Here is a 22653-nt window from a genome sequence, read left to right as displayed (position 1 = left end):
CTGGAACGCAACCCCCGCGATCGAGGAGGGATCACTGTATTTAAGTTCTCTGGAACTGCTGCTAGTTCAAGTGCTCTAAATCTATATACTAAAACAATAAGAGGAATAATATAAGTGCTGGATTTGCCTTACACTTAGTCAGAATTCAAGATACTATGTTGTTTAAAAAAACTTGCTCACACTAGTACATACTTTAAAGCATTTCCTGCCAGGTACTGTTGTCATTCAGTTGAAGCTCATAACTTTTTCATACCTGATGGTTATAGCTACATGCCTGCCACTTGTGTGTGTTTACTTTGTTCATAAACAACAGTGCCTAATAGGTTGGCAGGCTTCAGGATAAGGATGATCAGAAACGTATTCTGTCTTTCTTTTAAACCAGGGCATGTTACATAACTTCTAGTAAGAGAGGATGTCAAATTTAATGACTGCAGTTGCCTTTTTCCATTCTATTGTCGTACACAAAACATGAAAAACCAAGCAGATGGGCCACTCCTCTGAGAAACCCCAAACGTCCTGAAAGAAGGTTTTTGCATGCTAAATAGTTGCAGTGTGATATTGCTTTTTTACTTTTGAGCTCAAGAAAATAATGATTAAAACTTTACCCCTGACCAAATTGAAACTCTTTAGCACATCTTGAACCGTGGGTCCATGAGTGATGTTCAGGCAATAAATAATGGTTAGAAGTTACCTTTAGACTGTGTTGAAAGACGAATGAATTTCACTTTACATGAGCTTTAACGTAGCTGATGGACTTTATTTCTGGTAATGGTAAGACCAGAATATGGCAAGAACATCATGAATTTATGTAAATATAGAAATGCACACTGTGTAAAAATTCCATGGCAAAGGTAATGTAGAAATCTACAGATTAAAGCATAAAAGAATTGGCGAGCCCCATTTTGCTCCAGCCATCAGTGCACATAATTATCTTTTGAACTTTTTTTTATATATATATAAATACTGTCTCACTCCTGTTGTAGCAGTGCCTATTGTTCAAGGTCCAGTGTTTACTTAAGCAGCATCGGGCATTTTAATCTACAGAGAAAGTACTTCGTAGTGGTTTATGAAGGCAGTTAATTATGACAACCTCATGTACAAAGCTACCAACAGAGAACAAGGATAAAAAAAGTTGAGTCTTCATGTCAACAGAGTATGAGGAGCAGGGCTTGGTGTCAAAAGACACAGTTGATTTCCATTTTGTAATCTAGCAAGCTTCACAGGTCATGTTAATTAACATACCAATGTACATTCATGTTTGCACTTTTAGGGAAGGTAAAATCAGTTACATTTTGCCTATGAAAGCAGCGTGATTTTTCAGAATATTCTAATTGTATTTTTTGTGAATCTGATGGTGGACTTGATTCATCTTAAATCGCGGCCTTGAGGGATTCTGTCTGATTCAGCCGTTTAACTCCGATCAGATGTCATGGCTTTCTTTTTCAGATTGGAGTTATTTATTGAAATTTCTGGCCACTGAGCTTTTGGTTGCAGTGTTTTGCAAACCAAATTTATTTCAAAGCAAATAACCACCAAAATGTACACACATAATGTTTGTAATGGATGAGCAAAACACAAAAGTAATTGAGTGCCTTCAACCTACTGGCTTTCCATGCCAAGTTTTAATAATTGGTTACCAGGTGGAGGACTGATGTACCACTGTTTCTTTGTAAGCTTTTTTAAGGGGGAATTTCCCTGTCCTGCCTCTTTCTGCACTACTAGAAAATGTGGGCTAAAACTTACTTTTGTTCTCACCTTCACACCTCATAATATTGTGCAACAGTTGGCTACCGGCAATTTTTTTAATTCAAAAAGTAGAATCAACAGATTGTTGTTGCTGCCACTTACTTTTTATTTCAACTAGTGTTCAAGTATGTATTTTCAGTTTAGTTTTTATTTCATTTAACAAAATGCCTTTTTTAGTTATTTTAGTTATAGCTATTGTTAACAATAATAATGGCAACAGTGAATTTTCTTTTCTCCTCCTCAGCCAGGTTATTGCTGCATGTCAAAAAGCTGCAACTATGGAAGCTAATTTGACTTTTAGCTCAACCAAACATTTTTGGGATGGTATTGAATGTTGTATTCAGTGTAGAATTACATGACCAGCTAGTTTTCTCTAATTTATGGGATTATAGAACACATTAAAGTAGATGTGTCCCAGGTACACTTTTGTCACGTTGCTTTAATAAACCAGGCTGTTGATTTACAACAGTTGGATAGGAGCATTTAGTAAAGTGTTTGGTTAGAAGACATAATAACTTACTTCTGTTATCTTGATTAGTGGCATTAAGAACCATAATACTCTGAACTCCATTTTCTTATGCTGGGTTGCATTGGGGCAAAGTCAGTCTAGGAAGCATTGTGTGCAAGGCAAGAACCATCCCTGAATACCAAGTTAGTTTATTAATATTACTAGGGGGCTCTGCCCCCTGCTCACTTTGCTCACCACCCCCTGGGCGGGCGCTACGCACTAGCCACTTCACGGATCTGCCACTTGCATATGGGGAAGTGGATGTACAATTTAAACAGATTATTTTCATGGGAATTGTTTTACAATACAATACAATTTATTTTTGTATAGCCCAAAATCACACAGGAAGTGCGGCAATGAGCTTTAACAGGCCCTGCCTCTTGACAGCCCCCAAGCCTTGACTCTCTATGAAGACAAGGAAAAACTCCCAAAAAAAACTTGTAGGGGAAAAAATGGAAGAAACCTTGGGAAAGGCAGTTCAAAGAGAGACCCCTTTCCAGGTAGGTTGGGCGTGCAGTGGGTGTCAAAAGAAGGGGGTCAATACAATACAATACACAGAACAGAACAAATCCTCAATACAGTATAAAAATAAAGATTTTAGAAGTACGGAGCAAAATTTAACAGTAGATGATATCACATAATAAGATTTGGATATGTTTAGAGTCCTGCAGACCTCATCCATCAAGCTGCCTCCCCCATTTGGCCATTCCACGGCTGAAACAGTGCTGGGCCAGCCAATCCGATGAAAGGACGCCACTTTCCCACGATTCCTGTGATCCTCCATCAGGGATGACTTTACCTTAGGCAGACAAAACAACTTGGCAGGTGGGCCATGCAACCAAGTGCCACATTTGAGTACAGAGAAGAGAAACAGAATAGGTGAAGGTTAGAATTCAATTATAACTATCCTGTTACTTATGTTTTAGTGCTAATGACTAACAGATGCAGTATGTACAGTTAATCAGCAGCTCTAGTCAGGATATGCTAAACTGAAGTAGTGAGTCTTCAGCCGGGATTTAAAAGCTGAGACTGAAGGGGCATCTCTTATAGTAACAGGCAGACCATTCCACAGTTTAGGGGCCCTGTAACTAAAAGCTCGACCTCCCATTGTTATTTTATTAATCCTTGGAATCATAAGCAGACCGGCATCTTGAGATCATAATGTGCGCTCAGGTTTGTAAGTCATGATAAGTTCAGACAAGTAAGCCGGACCTTGGCCATTTAATGCCTTATATGTTAAAAGGAGGATTTTGAAATCTGCCCTAAACTTAACCGGGAGCCAGTGTAAGGATTTAAGAACTGGAGTTATGTGTTCGTGTATTATTGTTCTTGTAATAATTCTTGCAGCCGCATTTTGGATTAACTGGAGGCTGTATAGAGAACAGTTTGAACATCCAGTGAACACCGCATTGCAGTAGTCAATCCTACTAGAGATAAATGCATGAATTAATTTCTCAGGATCCTGTTTATTTAGAAAGCGCCTTAATTTCCTAACATGTTTAAGATGGAAGAAACATGTTTTGGATAACTTTGTAACATGCGCTTTAAATGACATGCTAGAGTCAAAGATAACTCCTAGATTGCGGGCTGATTCAGTAAAATTAATTGGGATTCCAACTGAGTTAAATGATGACAAAATATTGTTGTGATCAGCATCATTCCCTCCAACAATTAACATCTGTTTTATCTGTATTTAAAGACCAGTAGTTCTCATTCATCCACTCCTTTAATTCGTAACACAACTAATTAAAGACAACATCGGAGAAACTTCATTTGATTTAAATGAATGGTATAACTGGGTGTCATCTGCATACGAGTGAAAATTAACATTGTGTTTCCTAATGATAGATCCCAGTGGAAGCATGTAAAGTGAAAACAGTAAAGGTCCCAGTACTGAGTCCTGCGGGACACCATATCTCACTTCTGTGTATAATGATGGAGTAGTGTCAGCACATTTCTGTACATATTGGAATCGATATAAACCCAAGTGAGCATGGTGCCTGTAAGCCCAACATCATTTTCTAGCCTGTGCAGTAAAATAGAATGGTCTATGGTGTCAAATGCTGCACTTAAGTCCAACAACATAATTACAGTGGAGTTTCCTTCATCAGAGGATATCAGAATGTCATTTACAACCCGCGTTAGTGCCGTTTCTTTACTATGACCAGTGCGGAAACCAGACTGGAATTTCTGAAATAAATTGTAATGCGTAAGGTATGTCTGAAGCTGACTGGCGACTACTTTTTTCTAATATTTTAGAGAGAAACAGTAAATTTGAAATAGGCCTATAATTATTTAGTATGTGTGGGTCTACGTCTGACTTTTTAAGTAATGGTTTAATGACTGATACTTTTAGTGTATCAGGTACTGTGCCATGCAATAATGAACTATTGATAATATTTAAAATATTCGCTGCAAGAACATCCATTGCACTTTTTACTAGTTTTATTGGCACTGGATCTAGGGAACAAGTAGTGGGTTTCATTTTAGAAATTAAAGTTAAGACTTCCTGCTCAGTTACAGGATTAAAATTACTAAAGTGCTGAATGCAATGTGAGACAGGGTCTGCTAAGCTAGTATTTGGTTTGTACTGTGATGCAGAGATCTGGGATCTTATATTTTTAATTTTCTCATTGAAGAAATTCATAAAGTCTGTACTGCTAATATCTGTTGGTATTTTGCACTGTTGATCTGAATTTCCATTTGTTAATTTAGCCACTCTTCTAAACAGTACCCGATGATTTTTATTATTGCTATCTATTAATGTAGAATAGTATTCTGAGCGAGCTTTAAAGAGAGCTTTTTTATATTTATTAACACTCTCTGTCCATGAAATTTGAAAGACATGTAGCTTTGTTGTTCTCCATCTGTGCTCCAGTTTTCAACACTCTAATTTAAGAGTTCAAGTGTTTTCATTAAACCAGGGAGAGTTTCTATGTGCTTTGATCACTTTTGTTTTAAGGAGAGCCACTGTGTCCAGAGCATCTCTCAAGGTCACATTATAATGTGATGTTAGCTGATCTAAATTTTTTTCCACGTTTACATTTAATGTTAACTGATCTAAATGGTTTTCCACAATTACACTCGACTTACTCAAAGTATCTATAAACTTTGAAGCAGAATTACAATCTAGATGCAGCACTGTCTTTGTTTTAATCTGGGAGTGTGCTGGCAAGGGCAGGACTAAATCCAGTGTAATTAAGTAGTGATCGGAAATAACTTCATTTAATGAAGCAATATTTAAATTTTGAATTTCAACTTTGTAAGTTATAATTAGATCTAATGTGTGATTATGATTATGAGTTGGACCTCTGACAAAATCCTACTGAATTTAACAAATAAGTAAAACGTTTGCTAAAAGTGTCAGTTTACACATCAATGTGTACATTAAAATCCCCCATCAGTACTACGTGATCATAATTTATAGCCAAATCGGATAGAAAGTTGCTAAATTCAGTGATGAACAATGAATATGGCCCTGGTGGTCTGTAGACTAGCACTATAATTGTGTTGGAATCTGTCTTAATGAATGCCTCAAAAAGGATGTAAAGTTGCCTAAATTTTTAAAAGTGATTTCCATTTTGTTACAGTGAATTATTCCAAGTCCTCCTCCTTGACCAGAATCTCTAGACTTATGAAGGAACGAGTAGCCATCTGTTGATGTCTCAGCTAGGGGGACAGTGTCACATTTACTAAGCCAGGTTTCAGTGAGAAGACGCAGATCAGATTTTGTACTTAATATAAAATCATTTACCAAAACAGCTTTATGCCAAGAGAGCGAATGTTCAATAAGCAGCATTTAAAACTGCATGGTTCTTTCTGAACTAGTGATATATTTTTGGTTTTAATTTGAAGTAAATTTCTTTTACAGATGCCCGTTACATATGCATAATAGAATTATCGATTTTACATTACAACGAGTAATTAACCATAATAAAAAAATAGTAAAACAATAAATTGAAAGAAAATTATATTTAATGTTGCATTGGAGGTATTCGTTGCGTTATGTGTTTTCGTTCTGTTTGGCTTTGAAATTAACACGCAAATACTTTTTAAACTTACTCTTTTACTGTAAAACTTCAGTAAAAACAACTTTTTGAATTAACTTTTCATCAATATCGCATTGAATTTTGATTCAGTTTTTGGACTTACATCGTGACAATGCAATTTATAACTGCCCGTGAGTGAATTTTTAGTTTGTTTCTCTCTAATAAATAGACTTTTTCTAATGTTTGTCCCTGTGATTTGTTAATTGTCATAACAAAAGCTATTGTAACAGGAAACTGTAAACATTTTAATACGAATAGCATATCAAGATCTCCTTTGGTGTCTAACATTATGCGCAGAAGATGTACTAAAATACTTGTCGCCTGTTAAAATTTTACATGTCAGAATTGTTCGACCAATTTTGAATACAACTAATCTTGTCCTTTTGCATAGCCCATCACTCATACATAAATTACGCAATAACATTATGATACATCCTTCTTTCAACAGTAATTCGGACGGTGTTAACGGTTGTAGTTATTCTTCGGGATATTGTAAGATGATGTTTTCATCTTCCGCAACATCACCACCAACTGTTTCAGCATAATCTATTGATACACATTTAACCAATTTGCCATGTAACCGATCGACAGTTTTCACGTTAATTCATTTGACTTCTTCGTTTCTCGGTGCTAGGATTGCCCTTGTACTCATTTCTTCTGTTGATAACCCTTCAGGATGAAATTCTTCAATAAGGTTTTGACATAATAAGTTTTCTATTATTGGGAACTTAAATTGAGGAAAACGTAAAAAAAATTATAAGAGCTGAGAGCGCAGGAACTGTCTGACAAAAGCATTCACACGAATGAGAGGTGAGAGGACCATGGGCGTGTTTGAAAAATAGTTGAGAGGAGGGCATGACTTGAAAAAAATCTCCTGGCAATAGTCTCGTCTCACGGGACTTGAAAAAATCTCTTGGCAATAGTCTCGTCTCAAGATTTTCTTTTATAATAGAGATGTATGTAATGCAAATTTTTTTATTTTATTTTAACAGATGGAGAGATCTATGCCTGGGGCCATAATGGGTATAGTCAACTTGGTAATGGAACTACAAACCAAGGCATCTCCCCCATACAGGTGTCTACCAACCTTGTTAACAAAAAGGTGACAGAGGTGGCCTGTGGCTCTCATCATTCAATGGCTTTGACATCAGATGGAGAGGTAATACTTTTAGATAATGCAGCCCTACTTTTAAATGGTCATCTTTTATCCTCTCTTAAAAAAAAAAAAAAAAAAAAAAAAAAAAAATCAAGCTTATCATGACTAGAATAGCAATACAGCTTTACATTGTACTTCAGTACTCTTCAAAACTTCTCACCACCTTTGCAGATAGCCCTCAACTTAAATCTGTAAATTTTCCATCTGTGATAGTGTCTCTTATCTCCATACTTGCCTTGACGATGTTTTTGACCTAGATGTTGTATACATCTGTTCTGCCTGTTACTCTATACAGAGGCAAAGACTGGGAACATAGTAATTGTCGAATTGTTTTGTTTGTTTTTTTTTTTTTTTGCAGTTCTATGTTTTGTGTAGCTATAGAAGTATATTGTAGTGTTTTAATTCAGTCATATAGGTGCCGGGTATGACGTTAAACTGCATCCGGTCCTCCAACTTGCAGGGAAATCATGGGGGTTGGTGGCAGGATTGGCACTCCAGCCACCGTTAAAAAAAAAAAAAAAAAAAAAAAAATTCACAAAGCTCTGAGACTACAGAAAGGACTCCTTTTTGCTCTCCACTTGGGTAGCTCTGCTGCAGTCACCCATAGGAAGGCTGCTCGCATCATGAAGGGGATGGGGGAAAGCCCTCGGGAGCCCCTTCCCTGGAACAGTCAAAACCGTTGGAGAGCCAATAGGGTCAGGTCTTTTTGGGGATCGGAACTGGTGTGCGCACTCAGGTCCCAGTTTGAAGCGGCCCATACGGGTGAGCACATGGAACGTCTTGTCTCTTTGGCAAGATGATCATCTTCTTCTGCTGTCGGAGGAGCTACGTAAACTCTGCATTTCAGTGGCGGCACTCTCTGAGGTGCGCATACTGGGGACTGGCCAGATCTCTGTAGTTGGATACACCTTTTATTGGTCTGGTCGGTCTAATGGCTGTCATCATCAGGGAGTAGCTGTTGCTGTAGCAGATTGGCTTCTTCTGATGGTGTCTGATGTCACTCCTTTCAACGAGTGTATTATGAGACTCCGATTACGGCACTTCCTGGGTGCCTTGTCTGTTGTCTCAGTGTATGCTCCGATCGCGGTGAGTGATGTCTCGGCGAGGGAGACATTTTAATCGCAGCTTCGCTTGGTGGTTGATGGGTGCCCACGAGGTGACACTCCTCTGGTTATGGGTCACTTAATTGCAGCCACTGGCACTGACAGGGCTGGCTATGAGGATTGTCTCGGTCCCCATGGGTCTGGTGACCGTGGCGAAAGTGGCTTCATGTTCCTCGACTTTGCAAAAGGTCAGGGGCTGCGAATCGCTGGATTCTGTTTCCAGCGCCCTGAACCACATCATTGGACTTGGTACTCCAATACTGGTGGTGCGGTGAAGGAGATTGATCACATCCTCGTGGGCAGATGCTGGAGGCTCTTGCAAAACTGCAGGGTCTACAGAAGTGCCCAGTTTGTGAATTCTGACCACAGACTTGTTGTTACTACTCTTAGGATCCCGCTTCGGTCCAGTAGGTTACCACCTACTAGGAAAATGAGCCTGGACTTGGCCAGACTCCAAGACCAGTCTGTTTCTAATAAGTTTGCACACAGTTTGTTTGAGGAATTTTCAGATTTGGGTACGACTGCCGATCCTAATGTGATGTGAGAGACTTTCCATGACAAGACCCTGAAGGTTGCTGAGGGTTGTGTTGGTGTTGCCGGTGTTCCCAGAAGGAGGTGTTTCATCTCACAGGGCACCCTGGATATCATCGAGAGGAGTCGCAGTGCACGGCTCAATTGCAACTCTGGTCTGTACTGGGAACTGAGAAGGATGGCTCTGAGGGCAGATACAAGTGACACACCATCTGTGGTCTAGCAACCCACATCCTGCTTACAGAGGAATCGAAGCATTACGCACACCTGAATCGGTTCCTCGGTGAGTCGCAATCAGGCCAGCTAATGGAACGGTCCTCACGGATGGCACTGCAGTTGTGACGTGCTGGGCTGGCTACTTTGAGAAGTTGTTCAAAGCTGATCCTCTGGCTAGGACGTTGGATGTCTCTGGGTCCACGGTTCTTGAGGCTGATCCTCCAATTAGCTGTGAACCACCCAATCTCACTGAGATTGCACAGGTGGTGAACCAGCTGAGGGGGAGGAAAGGCTGCAGGGATCTGTGGTATCCGGGGTGAACTTCTCCTGGCTGGTGGTAAGTCTGTCCTCCTGGCATTGCAAGCAATCTTTGCTTCCATGTGGGAGACTAGCATCATCCCAACTGACTGTAAAACGGGACTTGTCTTCCCTATCTGGAAAGTGAAGGGTGATCGCCTAGATTGCAGCAAGTACAGGGGGATAACACTGCTCTCTGTGCCGGGTAAGGTCCTTGCTAAGGTCGTCCTCAATAGGATCCGTGATCACTTGCTCACCTACCAGCGACCGGAACAGTCTGATTTTACGCCTAAGAAGTCTACCATCGACCGCATCCTGGCAGTGAGAGGTCTCATGGAGCGCAAACGTGAATATCAGCAGAGTTTCTTTGCAGCCTTTGTCAATTTTCACAAAGCGTTCGACTCAGTTGATCGAGCTGCCCTTTGGGAGATACTGAGGGTTCGTGGGATCCCCTCGAGGTTGCTGGATATCATGGCTGGCCTGTACACTGGTACTGTGAGTGCTGTGTAGAGTGGAGGCAGGACCTCTGCGTTTTTCCCCAGTTGATTCTGGGGTTCGTCAGGGGTGTGTTCTTGCACCTACTTTGTTTAATGCGTGTATGGACTAGGTGTTGGGCAGGGTTATGGGGTCCAGAGGCTGTGGGGCATCTGTTGGTGAAGAAAGATTCAAGGATCGTGACTTTGCTGACGATGCTGTGATCTTCGCGGAGTCAATGGAGGCTCTGATCGGGGCGCTCAAGAGACTAAGCGAGGAGTCTGAGTATCTGGGCTTGCTAGTGTCCTGGATTATAACTAAGATCCAGGCCTTTAATGACCTCTTGGGCACAGCCATCAGCAGTGTGTCTGTTTGCGGAGAGTGTTGACCTTGTCGAGAGGTTTATTTACCTTGGCAGTGACATTCATGTCTCTGGTGACTCTTCCTATGAAGTCAGTAGACGGATTGGGAGAGCATGGGGGGGGTCATGGGGTTGCTGGAAAGGGGTGTGTGGTGCTCCCGATATCTATGCAAAAGGACAGAAGTCCAAGTCTTTAGAGTCCTGGTGCTTCCTGTCTTGCTATATCGTTGTGAGACATTGATGCTATCCAGTGACCTGAGACGAAAACTGGACTCCTTTAGTACTGTGTCTCTCCGGAAAATTCTTGGGTACCGTTGGTTTGACTTTGTGTTGAATGAGCGGTTACTCATGGAGTCCCGAATGAGGCACATTACCTGCGTTGTGAGGGAGCGTCAGTTACGGCACTATGGCCATGTGGCGCATTTCCCCGAGGGTGATCCGGCTCGTAAGATCCTCATTGTTGGGGACAAGAGTGGCTGGACCAGGCCAAGGGGTCACCCACGTGACACCTGGCTGCGGCAGATAGAGGGTCATTTCCAGAGGGTGGGACTGGACTGCGTGTCTGCCTGGGGGGTTGCAAAACGGGATCCAGAGTTGTTTCGTCGTGTAGTTGGTACAGCATGCACTGCTCCTCAACTTGGTGCCTGGGATCTGTTTTTATGTCATCTATGACATCCTTTCACTAAGAGGATTTCTAAATTTATAGTATACTTGGGTCCATTTACCTTTCTACTTTATAACTCTAGACTGAAATTCTCTTTTCAGTTACTGTATGAATACATTTTCAGTTTTTTTTTTTTTTTTTTTCCTGTTTATGTGAAATAAGTATTGCAACCTGGAACCCTACATAAAGACTGAGTTCCAGAAACTGAAGCCTGAAGAATGGCTGTGGTGATTTTCACTCAGTAGACACTTTTTCAGCAAAACATGTTCTTGCTGTTTTCTCAGTCAGTAGCCTCATACTTGAAGACAATCCTTTTTAAACAATTGGCCAAATACCAATAAATCATGTAAATATAATGAGGGAAAATGTGCAATGCATGGTAGCATGATAGATTAAATCTATCAGGAACAAGACCATTGCTAGCATTTTCATTGCAACAATTACAGACTTGTAATGGTACACACTGGCCACCTTGTTGCATGTAGTGAAACTTTTATATTGCACACAATGATTAAGCAGTTTGAACATTAGAATATTGGAACAATCTAGACGAGAACTGGCCATTCAGCCCAACAAAGCTTGCCAGTCCTATTCACTATATTCTTCTAAAAAACATCAAGTCTAGTTTTAAAAGTCCCTAAAGTTCTACTCTCTACCTTACTACTTAGTAGCTTATTTCATGTGTCTGTGGTTCTCTGTGTACAGAAAATATTCCTAATGTTTGTGTGAAATTTACCCTTAACAAGTTTCCAGCTAATGCCTTGATGAGCTCATTTTAAAATAACAATCTCGATCTGCTGTACTAATTCCCTTCATAATTTTAAACACTTCAGTCATGTCTCCTCTTAATCTTCTTCTGCTTATGCTAAAAAGGCTCAGCTCTTTTAATCTTTCCTTATAATTCATCCTCTGAAGCCCTGGAATCAGCCTAGTTGTTCTTCTCTGGACTTTTTTCTAATACTGCTATGTCCTCTTTGTAGCCTGGAGACCAAAACTTTACATGGTACTCTAGATGAGGCCTCACCAGTGCATTATAAAGCTTGAGCATAACCTCCTTGGACTTGTATTCCACACATCGTGCTATATAACCTACTTTTCTGTAAGCCTTCTTAATAGCTTCTGAATACTTGTGGGTAGTTAAGTGTCACTATGACTCCTAAATCCTTCTCATTTTCGATTTTCAGACCTCCCATTGTGTATTCAAACCTCACATTTTTACTTCCTACATGTAATCGTTTACATTTACTGACATTAAATTTCATCTGCCACAAATTTGCCCAAGCCTCTGTGCTGTCCAAGTCCCTCTGAAATGATTCAACGGATTCAAGATTATCTGCCAATCCACCTAGCTTGGTATCATATTCAAACTTAAGCAGCTTGTTACTTATATTCCTATGCAAATCATTGATATATACTGAAAATAGCAGGGGCCCTAGCACTGACCCCTGTGGAACACCAGTCCTTAACATCAGCCAATTCTGATAAGGTTCCTCATGCCATAACACTCTGCTTCCTATTTCTGAGGCAATTTTGCACCCATCTACAAACACCCTGTACTCCCACTTCTTTTAGTTTTCTGCCAAACTTCTTATGCTCTTATGCAGTACCTTATCAAATGCTTTCTGAAAATAAAGATAAATAATATCATATGCTCTTAAGCCTCATGTCCTCTCTAAGATGGACCTCATTGTTCAATTGAAAAGAACTTGTCTTTAAGTTCTGTTTGACATAAACAGCAATCCCACCTCCTTTTCCATTCTGTCTGTCCTTTCTAAAAAATGTGTATTCCTCTACCTTATTCTCATCCTCATCTTTATTTAGCCAGGTTTCTGTTATTGCTGTAATACCATAATTATGCTCCATTACATGCTACTCCAACTAACTTGTTTTGGTTTTTCATACTTCTAGCAAGGTAAGCTATTTTTAATGTGTTGCTCATTTTTCTTTTGCATTTAAATGTTGGCTTAGGATTTACATTATTATGCATTTTTACTTTTACATTATTGTTTGTCCCTCTATGTACCGTTCTAAATCTGGCCTGTCCTGAACTCCTTGCCCTCCCCATACCCTAGTTTAAACAAACCTCAACTAACCTACTCATACTCCTTGCCAACACATTGGTGCCCCTCCAGTTCAGATGTATCTTGTTACACCGGAACAGGTCTTAACTGTTCCAAAAGGAGTCTCAATACCCCATAAACCTTTACCCTTCTAACCTACACCAAGATTTGAGCCATGTGTTAAGCCTTCTAATCTCCTCAGTCTTACCTGGACTGGCGTGTGGTACAGGCAGAACTTTGGAGATGACTACCTGGTCAGTTCTGCTCTTCAGCCTGGCACCTGGCTTTTTAAATCTGGATCACAGAACTGATAGACTACACTTATGTTTGTCATATGTTCCAACATGGACAATGACAATTGGATCCACTGCCGCTCTGGCTAAGAGCTTATCAACCCTTACATTTAGGTCTCCCGCCTGTGGACCTGGAAGACACCACACCATGTGAGATTCTCTGTCTCTTGAGCAAACCTTCGCTTCAGTCCCTCTAATGATTCAGTTTCCAACTATCACTACATCTCTCTCCTTCTGGAAACTGGGTTTGAGTTGGCCCAATTGGGCTCCTCATGCCTTCCTACCACCTCAGAATCTTCAGAGACCTATTCCATCTCCACAAGGACCTGAAAACCAGTTCTGGGGGGATTCACCCGGATTGTGTACACCCTTTACTTTGTATCTTGTGACCATGACCCACCTGTCTCTATCTGTCTGGTCTGAAATCTCCTCAAATGCTACCTTAAGGGTGCACGCTATCTTTTTAAAGGACATCTGGGCCAGGTCCACCAATTTTCTACTAGAGTGAAGGCCAGCTAACTCCTCCTCCACTTCAATGATCCTGGGCGCGAGGTGCTGAATCAGCTGGCATCTCCTGCAGATGTAGCCCTCTTAGAGGACTGGCTCCTCCAAGCCATCATCAAAAAGTCCAACATCCAACAGAACTTGCATTGCACTGGCCTCAGTATTAAAATTTGACTTTGGATTACTAAAGTGACTCAACTTTTTATTAAAATGAAATGGTCGAACTTAAATGGTAAAACCAAAAAAGGTTTAATCCAAGAAATTAGTTTAAAGAACTGCTATAGTTCATTTACACCTTCTGACCCTGTAAGCTCCTGTAATATACTCCCCTTCAACTGCCTGCTGTTTGTCCTGTGAAGTTAACTTTGTCTGCTCTCCCACCTTTGTGCTCCTCTTATTCCTTACTTAAAAGTTCACGTTTTGTATTCCTTTATATTAATAAGCCCTTATGCTGTCACCCTCTTAACTGCTCAACTTTTCTGACCACTAAGAACTGTTCATTCTAAAAAAATTTACTTCCTGAATATTCTTCTACTAGTTAATCATTTACTTTCTGATCTACTCCTACAGCTGCTTGTGCCATCAGTGCCTTAATGCGAGCCGCCTGCCTACTTAAGGTGGAGCCCTTCTCTTTACCACTTTGTAGTCAGCTGCTGTCTTTTTCTCCCCACTAATAAATCCTTTTCTGTTTCTTATAATTATTTGTCACTATAACAGTGATTACTTTCTTACAAAGATGCCAGTGTCAGCCATTGCTGCTTACTGCCCTGTTTCACCGACACTTGTTTGAATAAAAATAGCAAGAACAAGTAAATTTACAAGTAACTTTTCCAAACACTCCCCCAAAACACTCATCTGCTTTTGCTCCTGTGAGAGCCAAAAAAGCCACACAAAAACCCTTCTAAAGGGAACAAAAGCTTTAAAAAATTCCCACATGGTTCCTTAGCGACAAACAAAACACAAAGTTTTTTGGAGCAAAATATATATATATTTTTTTTATTCTCACACCACACCACAGAAAATGCAAAAACTCTTGGCCGCTTCTCTTTTGTTTGCAAGGATGACATTGGCACGTCAGTATATCTCAGTCTCCAATCAGTATGTGAATCATGTATATGTGTATTTCGTACCAGAGTAGCCATCCTTAAGTGGTCTTATTCAGTTGGATAATGGTCTGTGCCCCCAAGCTAGAAAAATAACACTTTTTTATTTTTTTATTTAGTATTAAGTGGAAGGAATTTTATGAAGTAGAGATCCACCACCAGATAATTTGTAACAACTGGGAGATATAATTCAGACTCCTTTCATAGTCCATTTCTGACTGTATTCAGGCTGTTCTGTAAGGAAGTGTTTGGATGTGCTAGATAATGAATCCAGCCACTCCATGTATGCTGTGTGTTTGTTTCTTTGGTTATACAAAACATTTTGCAATTGATTGAACTTGCCAACGGTTCAACAGTTAGTGACTAGGGGTATTCTGTCTATGTTTACAGTATGTACAGTGCCTTCCATAATGTTTGGGACAAAGACACATTTTTCCTTGATTTCCAATCTTCTCCACAGTTTTTTTTTACAAATCAAGCAGTTCAGATGTGATTCAAGTGTATATTTCAAACTTTCATTTTAGGGTATTTGCATACATTTCAGTCACACCATGTAAAAAAGACAACACTTTTTCTACATGGTCCCACCCATTGCAGTGCAACATAATGTTTGGATCGTAGCGATGGTGGGTATATTAAAAACAGTCATATTTAGAACTTTGTTGCATATCTCTTACACGCAATGATTGCTTGACGTTTTTGATTCATAGACATCACCAGGTGCCGAGTATCTCCTCTGGTTATGCTCTCTCAAGCTGCACCCATATTCTACTCCTGCTTGTTTCAGTGCTTGCTCCCTTGTTTTTTTTTTTTTTCAGCAAATGGAAGGCATGCTCAATTGGATTTAAGTCTGGTGACTGGCTTGACCATTTAAGAATATTCCATTTTTGTTTTTTTACTTTGAAAAACTGTGTTGCCTTAGTAGTACGTTTGGGATCATTATCTTGTTGTAGGATGAAGCACCTGCCAATGAGTTTGCAAGCATTTATGGGAACTTGAGAAGATAAGACGCCTCAGAGTTCATTGTGCATCAGCAGTTACATCATCAATGAAGATAAGTGTGCCAGTACCTTTGGTAGCCATAGATGTCCAAGCCATAACACCGCCACCATCATCTTTAACAGATGAGATGGTATGCTTTGGATCTTTGGCGGTTCTTTTCATCTCCACACGTTGCTCTTGCCGTCACTCTGATATAGATTTTTCTTTACCATGGTGAAAATTCCTCTGCCATCAGCAGTTGAGGTCTTCCTTGGCCTACCAGTCCCTTTGTGATTGCTGAGCTCACCATTTTATTCTTTCTTTCTTAATAATATTCCAGACAATTTATTAAGATAATCCTGAGGTTTTATCATTATCTCTAATAGTTTTATTCTTGTTTTTCATCCTCATATTTGCTTATTCGACTTTCATTGACACAGCTCTTGTCCTCATGTTATACAATGCCAACTATAGACTCCAAAGGTAGTCTGTAGGTAGAAGCAAGACTAGGTATGTTATGTCTGCACTAATGAAGCAATGAAACACACCTGAATAATCACAAACACCCGTGACACCAACTGTCCCAAACATTATCATACCCAGAATGAGGGAGCCATGTATAAAAAGTGTCATGTGTACATGGTGTGACTGAAATGTATGCAAATACCCTTAAATGAAAGTCTGAAATGTGTGTATCAATCACATCTGAATTGATTAGTTTGTAATCTTGAACTGTGCAGCAGAGTGGTAAATCAAGGAAAAATGTGTCTTTGTCCCAAAAATGATGGAAGGCACTGTATATACTGTATAGCATACACTAAGTTAATAAACTTCAGTTCCAGAAATCTATAATACTTTGCTAAGCTAAATTGCATATACTTACCACTTTTCATTTTTTGCAGGTGTTTGCATGGGGATATAATAATTGTGGTCAGGTCGGCTCAGGATCAACAGCCAATCAACCTACTCCTAGAAAAGTATCAAACTGTTTACAGAATAAAGTAGTTGTTGGTATTGCATGTGGCCAGACGTCTTCTATGGCTGTTCTAGATAATGGGGAGGTAAGCTTTTTTTTTTTTTTATATAAAATACATTCATATTAAACCTTGTGCTTAATCAGCCTCAAAAATAGGATCCACAAGAAAGAAAACAATTTACTTGTCTCTCATATTCTTATGTGCTGTATGCTGTATAGTGCTTTTTTGGTGTTGTGCAGTAATAATGCACAAATAATTTTGTTGTCATGAAGCAACATCAATTTAAAGAGTTGTATTATTCCATCATAAAGCAAATCTTCCTTAGAATGCAATTCTGCAAAAATAATCTTTTGTTTTTGTTGTTGTGTATGTCAAATCACTTTCACCAGCAGTAGCTATATGACAGGTTTTTGGTTTGCGTGAGCAAGTGGCATACAGTAAATGCATGATCGGTCACAATGCAGTGTGTAAATTTGGTCGGAACTTACTTTAATGTAATGATCTAAGAAACACCATAGTGCAATGCTTGTGTTAATCCCTTTTGAAATAGCAAAGTAGGCAACTTGATATGTGTGTGCATGATGTGTGCTGATTAGTATACAGACAGTATGCTACAAATGCTATTATAGGGGATTACTGTGTAGGTACCTTAATGTTTACGTGGAGTCTAATGTTCAGTTAATACTTGTTCTTGTAGATAACGTGGAATAAAACCCTTTTATAAAAATACTTGATGTGAAATCTAAGTATTCAGCGTAGACCTCTGTGTTAAAATGTATTGCTACAAATGTTTGTGATATGCCATCTGCTGGCATAACAATTACAACATATGCTGTATGTCTTTTTATATACCATTTGATATGGGATTTGTAAAAGCCGTGTTGATGTTTGTGATGCACTATCTATTGGAATGACAAATTCAAACATTTTTTAGTAATAAAATGCACTGAAGCGCCATCTTTTGGAATGACAGAAACCAGAAGGACAAATGGACAGACACCCAGCCACCTTATCCTTGTATTAAGGTAGATCACAGAATAATCTATTGAATGAAGTTTCACTTGAAGGTTACAGGGCAATTGTAAACTTTTGCTAATCTTTTCTGTAAGGTTGGTATTACCAAATAATATGACACACAAATATTTAATTCATTTATTTTGTATCAGAGCATGTGTGCTTGTCTTTCATATCTTAGGACACATAAGTACAGTACTGTGCAAAAGTTTTAGGCAGGTGTGAAAAAATGCTGTAAACAAAGAATGCTTTCAAAAATGGAAGTATTAATCATTTATTTTCATCAATCAACAAAATGCAGTGAATGAACAAAAGAAAAATCTAAATCAAATCAATATTTGGTGTGACCACCCTTTGCCTTCAAAACAGCATCAGTTCTTCTAGGTACACTTGCACACAGTTTTTGAAGGAACTCGGCTGGTAGGTTGTTCCAAACATCTTGGAGAACTAACCACAGATCTTCTGTGGATGTAGGCTTCCTCACACCCTTCTGTCTCTTCATGTATTCCCAAACACACTCGATGATGTTGAGATTAGGGCTCTGTGGGGGCCATACCATCACTTCCAGAACTTCTTGTTCTTCTTTACGCTGAAGATAGTTCTTAATGACTTTGGCTGAATGTTTGGGGTTGTTGTCCTGCTTGATTGTTGTCCTGCTAAATTTGGGGCCAATCATACGCCTCCCTGATTGTATTGCATGATGGATAAGTATCTGCCTGTATTTCTCAGCATTGAGAACACCATTAATCCTGACCAAATCTCCAACTCCATTTGCAGAAATGCGGCCCCAAATGTTCAAGGAACCTCCACCATGCTTCACTGTTCCCTGCAGACACTCATTATTGCACCTCTCTCCAGCCCTTTACGAACAAACTGCCTTCTGCTACAGCCAAATATTTCAAATTTTGACTCATCATTCCAGAGCACCTGCTGCCATTTTTCTGCACTCCAGTTCCTATGTTTTCGTGCATACTTGAGTCGCTTGGCCTTGTTTCCACGTCGGAGGTATGGCTTTTTGGCTGCAACTCTTCTCCAGACAGTAGATGAGTGTACCTGGGTCCCACTGGTTTCTGCCAGTTCTGAGCTGATGGCACTGGTGGACATCTTCCGATTTCGAAGGGTAATAAGCTTGATGTGTCTTTCATCTGCTGCACTAAGTTTCCTTGGCTGACCACTGCGTCTATGATCCTCAACGTTGCCAGTTTCTTTGTGCTTCTTGAAAAGAGCTTGAACAGCACATCTTAAAAGCCCAGTCTGCTTTGAAATCTTTGTCTGGGAGAGACCTTGCTGATGCAGTATAACTACCTTGGTAGCAGAGTTTGGCTGTTCCTCACCCAGGTTTAAGCCTCCTACACAGCTGTTTCTGTTTCAGTTAATGACTGTGTTTCAACCTACGTGTGACATTGATGATCATTAGCATCTGTTTGGTATAATTGGTTGATCATACATCTGACTATAATCCTACAAAATCCCTGTCTTTGTGCAAGTGTACCTATAAGAATTGATGCTGGTTTGAAGGCAAAAGGTAGTAACACCAAATATTGATTTGATTTAGATTTTTCTTTTGTTCGTTCACTTTGCATTTTGTAAATTGATAACAATAAACAATCATTATTTAGATTTCTGAAAGCATTCTTTGTTTACAGCATTTTTTCACACCTGCCTAAAACTTTTGCACAGTACTGTATATGTCATGGTGGTCCAATACAAGAGAGTTTCATCAAATAATCCTGTGATATGAGGGATGTGATGTGCTATTGTTGAAATTCTTTGCAAGTTCAAATGCTAATTTGTCAATTATGACCAATATACTTATTGTGATTTGGAAGATCACTATATATTCTTGATAAAGATAGATTCATTTTTGTTGCAGTATTTTCGAGTTGATAGTCTGTGCAGCTCACAAATGTATATTGCATTATAGCAACATGCATTTTGAGCATCACTGGTTGTTAGGGTTGGGTGATATGTAAAATTCTCGGGTTAATCAATTGCCCCCTTGCAAATTACCAAATGATGATGATATCGCTAGGGCTGGGTAGATCAGATGGTCATTACCATTTTAAATGACTAAGTCAAAATTGCCTTTTATATTACCATGACTGGATCATGTTCTACAACCAGCACCAGTGGTTGCTGCAGCGACAACATGGTTTTTGACAGGTATATATTTTCAACATCTCATGCATTTTCTTCTTAGCAGCCTGAGAGGCTGCATTCTTTCACAAATTTAAAAAAATGGGAGGACTAGGCAGCAGTAGTTGTCATTGAACGATCAAAGCAAGATTTTCTCACCAGCCCTGATTCTGTTTATATAATATATAGACTGACCACTGGGCACCTTTTGGCTAGAGCTGTGACAACTACAACATTGTAGCACATCCTGTAGCTCTGTTGTCTGCTCTTACTTCTATGCCGCAAACATGTACAAATGGACATGCTTACCACATGAGCCCCACAACGGAGGAGGTTAGTCAGATTTCTTATTTCTATTTTACAAGTAGTAGTAGGGTGTTGTACTGTGTTTTGTATTTTTCTGTCAAAGAAGCATATGAAGTTTTTACTGTAAATGCAAAGTGTGTTTGATACATTTACAACCTATCTGGATACAATCTGGATACCAGTACATAGTATAAACAGGGTATTTTACAGAATTTAATGACATGGTTGAAATCGGCAAGGAAACATCCTTGAGTAATCTGTATGAGTATGATTTTCCAAAATAAGTAAGCTTTAATGCGATTTCCTCCTCCTTCTAACTAGTTGAAGAGTGAGTGTAATAGTATGTCATTAAAGGGTAAATTAAGGGACATTACCTGTTCTATTGCAGGAATACAATGTGTATGCTGACAATGAAGGAAAAGTGAAAAGCACAAAAGACTGGGCAATTTTTCTAGTGTATTTCCTGCTTGAGACAGCAAAGTGTCCTTGCTGAATGAAGTAATTCTTTTTTTCTCTCAAATTTGTACAAAATGTAAGCAGAGTTAAATATTACAAATAATTTTGCTACTGGCAAATAAATAGCATTTTATATTATTATTTGTTATTTAGTAGATGTCATTATCAAAGCAACTTACAAAGCAATTTAAAATACATGCAAGAATGATTAGAAGGTGCAAGCATCAAAAGCAAAAGAGGAGTAGAACTAAAATATAATTATACCACTAACTAGACTAAGACAATAAATTGGTATCCTCAAATCTTTGGAATTACTTAGCTACTCTTCTACAGGATAATTGCTATTGCACTGACAAAGTATTAATTGAAAATGTGTACTTTTAAAAGATGCTGAAACATGAGTAAATTGTGTGCAGGTTGAATAGACAAGTGGATATCATTCCCCAGCTTTGGATCAAGAACAGAGAAGTATTGTCCAATCTTGGAATGTCTGTAAAGAAGAGGGATGGTCAGCAGACAGGCAGTGGCAGAAAGAAGACTAATTGAAGGGACATATGGAAAACCTGGACACTGGAAATATTGGGGTAATTCCATGTCAAATCATTACACTTTTGGACCTCATCGTCACAGATTTTAACAAAACTTGTCATGCTGATTTGGTCATATGAGTAACCCATGCAACTGAAATTGCACGCGTCTTAGATCAATATTAAGGGAGATTTAAGCTAACAAAGTTTGAACTCTGCTATTGATGGATCACACCTGACCAACTTGTATGCCTCAGTCCGCTCTGATTAATGCAGGGCAGAGTACTGGCATTTATTAGCCACATTGGAATGGGCACTTTCCACAGCAGCCATTTTGATATGAAAGTCATATGACATTAATCAAGCTTCAGTTCAATTTCAGTGGAGCATAATTGGAATCTTAATTAATGTCATTACTTTACACCTGTGCTTGCAGTACTGTTTTGTATTATGTGATGTCATATCAAATTGTATTATGTGATATCTACTGTTGAATTCTGCTCTGTACTTATAATATTTCTATTGCATATTATATTGAGGATTACTTGTGTTCTGTTCTGTGTATTATATTGTATTTACCCACTTTTATTATTTTTTTCTGACACCCACTGCACGTCCAACCTACCTGGAAAGGGGTCTCTCTTTGAACTGCCTTTCCCAAGGTTTCTTCCAATTTTTTCCTACAAGGATTTTTTTTGGAGTTTTTCCTTGTCTTCTTAGAGAGTCAAGGCTAGGGGGCTGTCAAAAGGCAGGGCCTGTTAAAGCCCATTGTGGCACTTCTTGCGTGATTTTGGGCTATGCAAAAGTAAATTGTATTGTATTGTAAGGTTTAAGTACACTGCCTGAACCTATAGGTATTTGTTGTGAAGTGTAAATATGCTGCAATTTGTGTGAGTTTTCTAATTTCTGTAATCTATTTGTGGGAACATTGCGGCACTTCTTGTGTGATTTTGGCCTATAGAAAAATAAACTGTATTGTATTATATTTAAGAGTGATTCTTATTACATGCTGTACCCAACAATTATCATGACATACGATATATGAAACATCAATTATTTTCTGGAATTTATAGAAGGTGTAACAGAGGCTTTAAAGAATAGCGAATTCAAATTCAAATAGACTATATAAAAATAAATTGTATTTTATTGTTTTATGTCAATATGGCTGCTATGAAAAATGCCCATTAGTGT

At 39.0% G+C, this 22653-nt stretch overlaps 1 protein-coding gene across 1 annotated transcript in view; it reads left to right on the top strand.

Annotated features, from left to right (window-relative positions):
* The window catches only part of rcbtb1 (regulator of chromosome condensation (RCC1) and BTB (POZ) domain containing protein 1), a 59243-nt gene that overhangs the window by 4853 nt on the left and 31737 nt on the right, over positions 1–22653 (top strand). Inside the window, exons 4-5 of the mRNA XM_028790459.2 lie at positions 7296–7462; positions 16949–17107. Coding sequence (XP_028646292.1) covers positions 7296–7462; positions 16949–17107 — 326 coding nt within the window. The remainder of the gene's footprint in view (positions 1–7295; positions 7463–16948; positions 17108–22653) is intronic.

The sequence above is a fragment of the Erpetoichthys calabaricus genome, chromosome 4 (assembly GCF_900747795.2).
Source record: "Erpetoichthys calabaricus chromosome 4, fErpCal1.3, whole genome shotgun sequence".
NCBI lineage: Eukaryota > Metazoa > Chordata > Cladistia > Polypteriformes > Polypteridae > Erpetoichthys > Erpetoichthys calabaricus.
The sequence above is the reverse complement of the archived record's forward strand: the minus strand, read 5'-3'. Positions and strand labels throughout refer to the sequence as shown.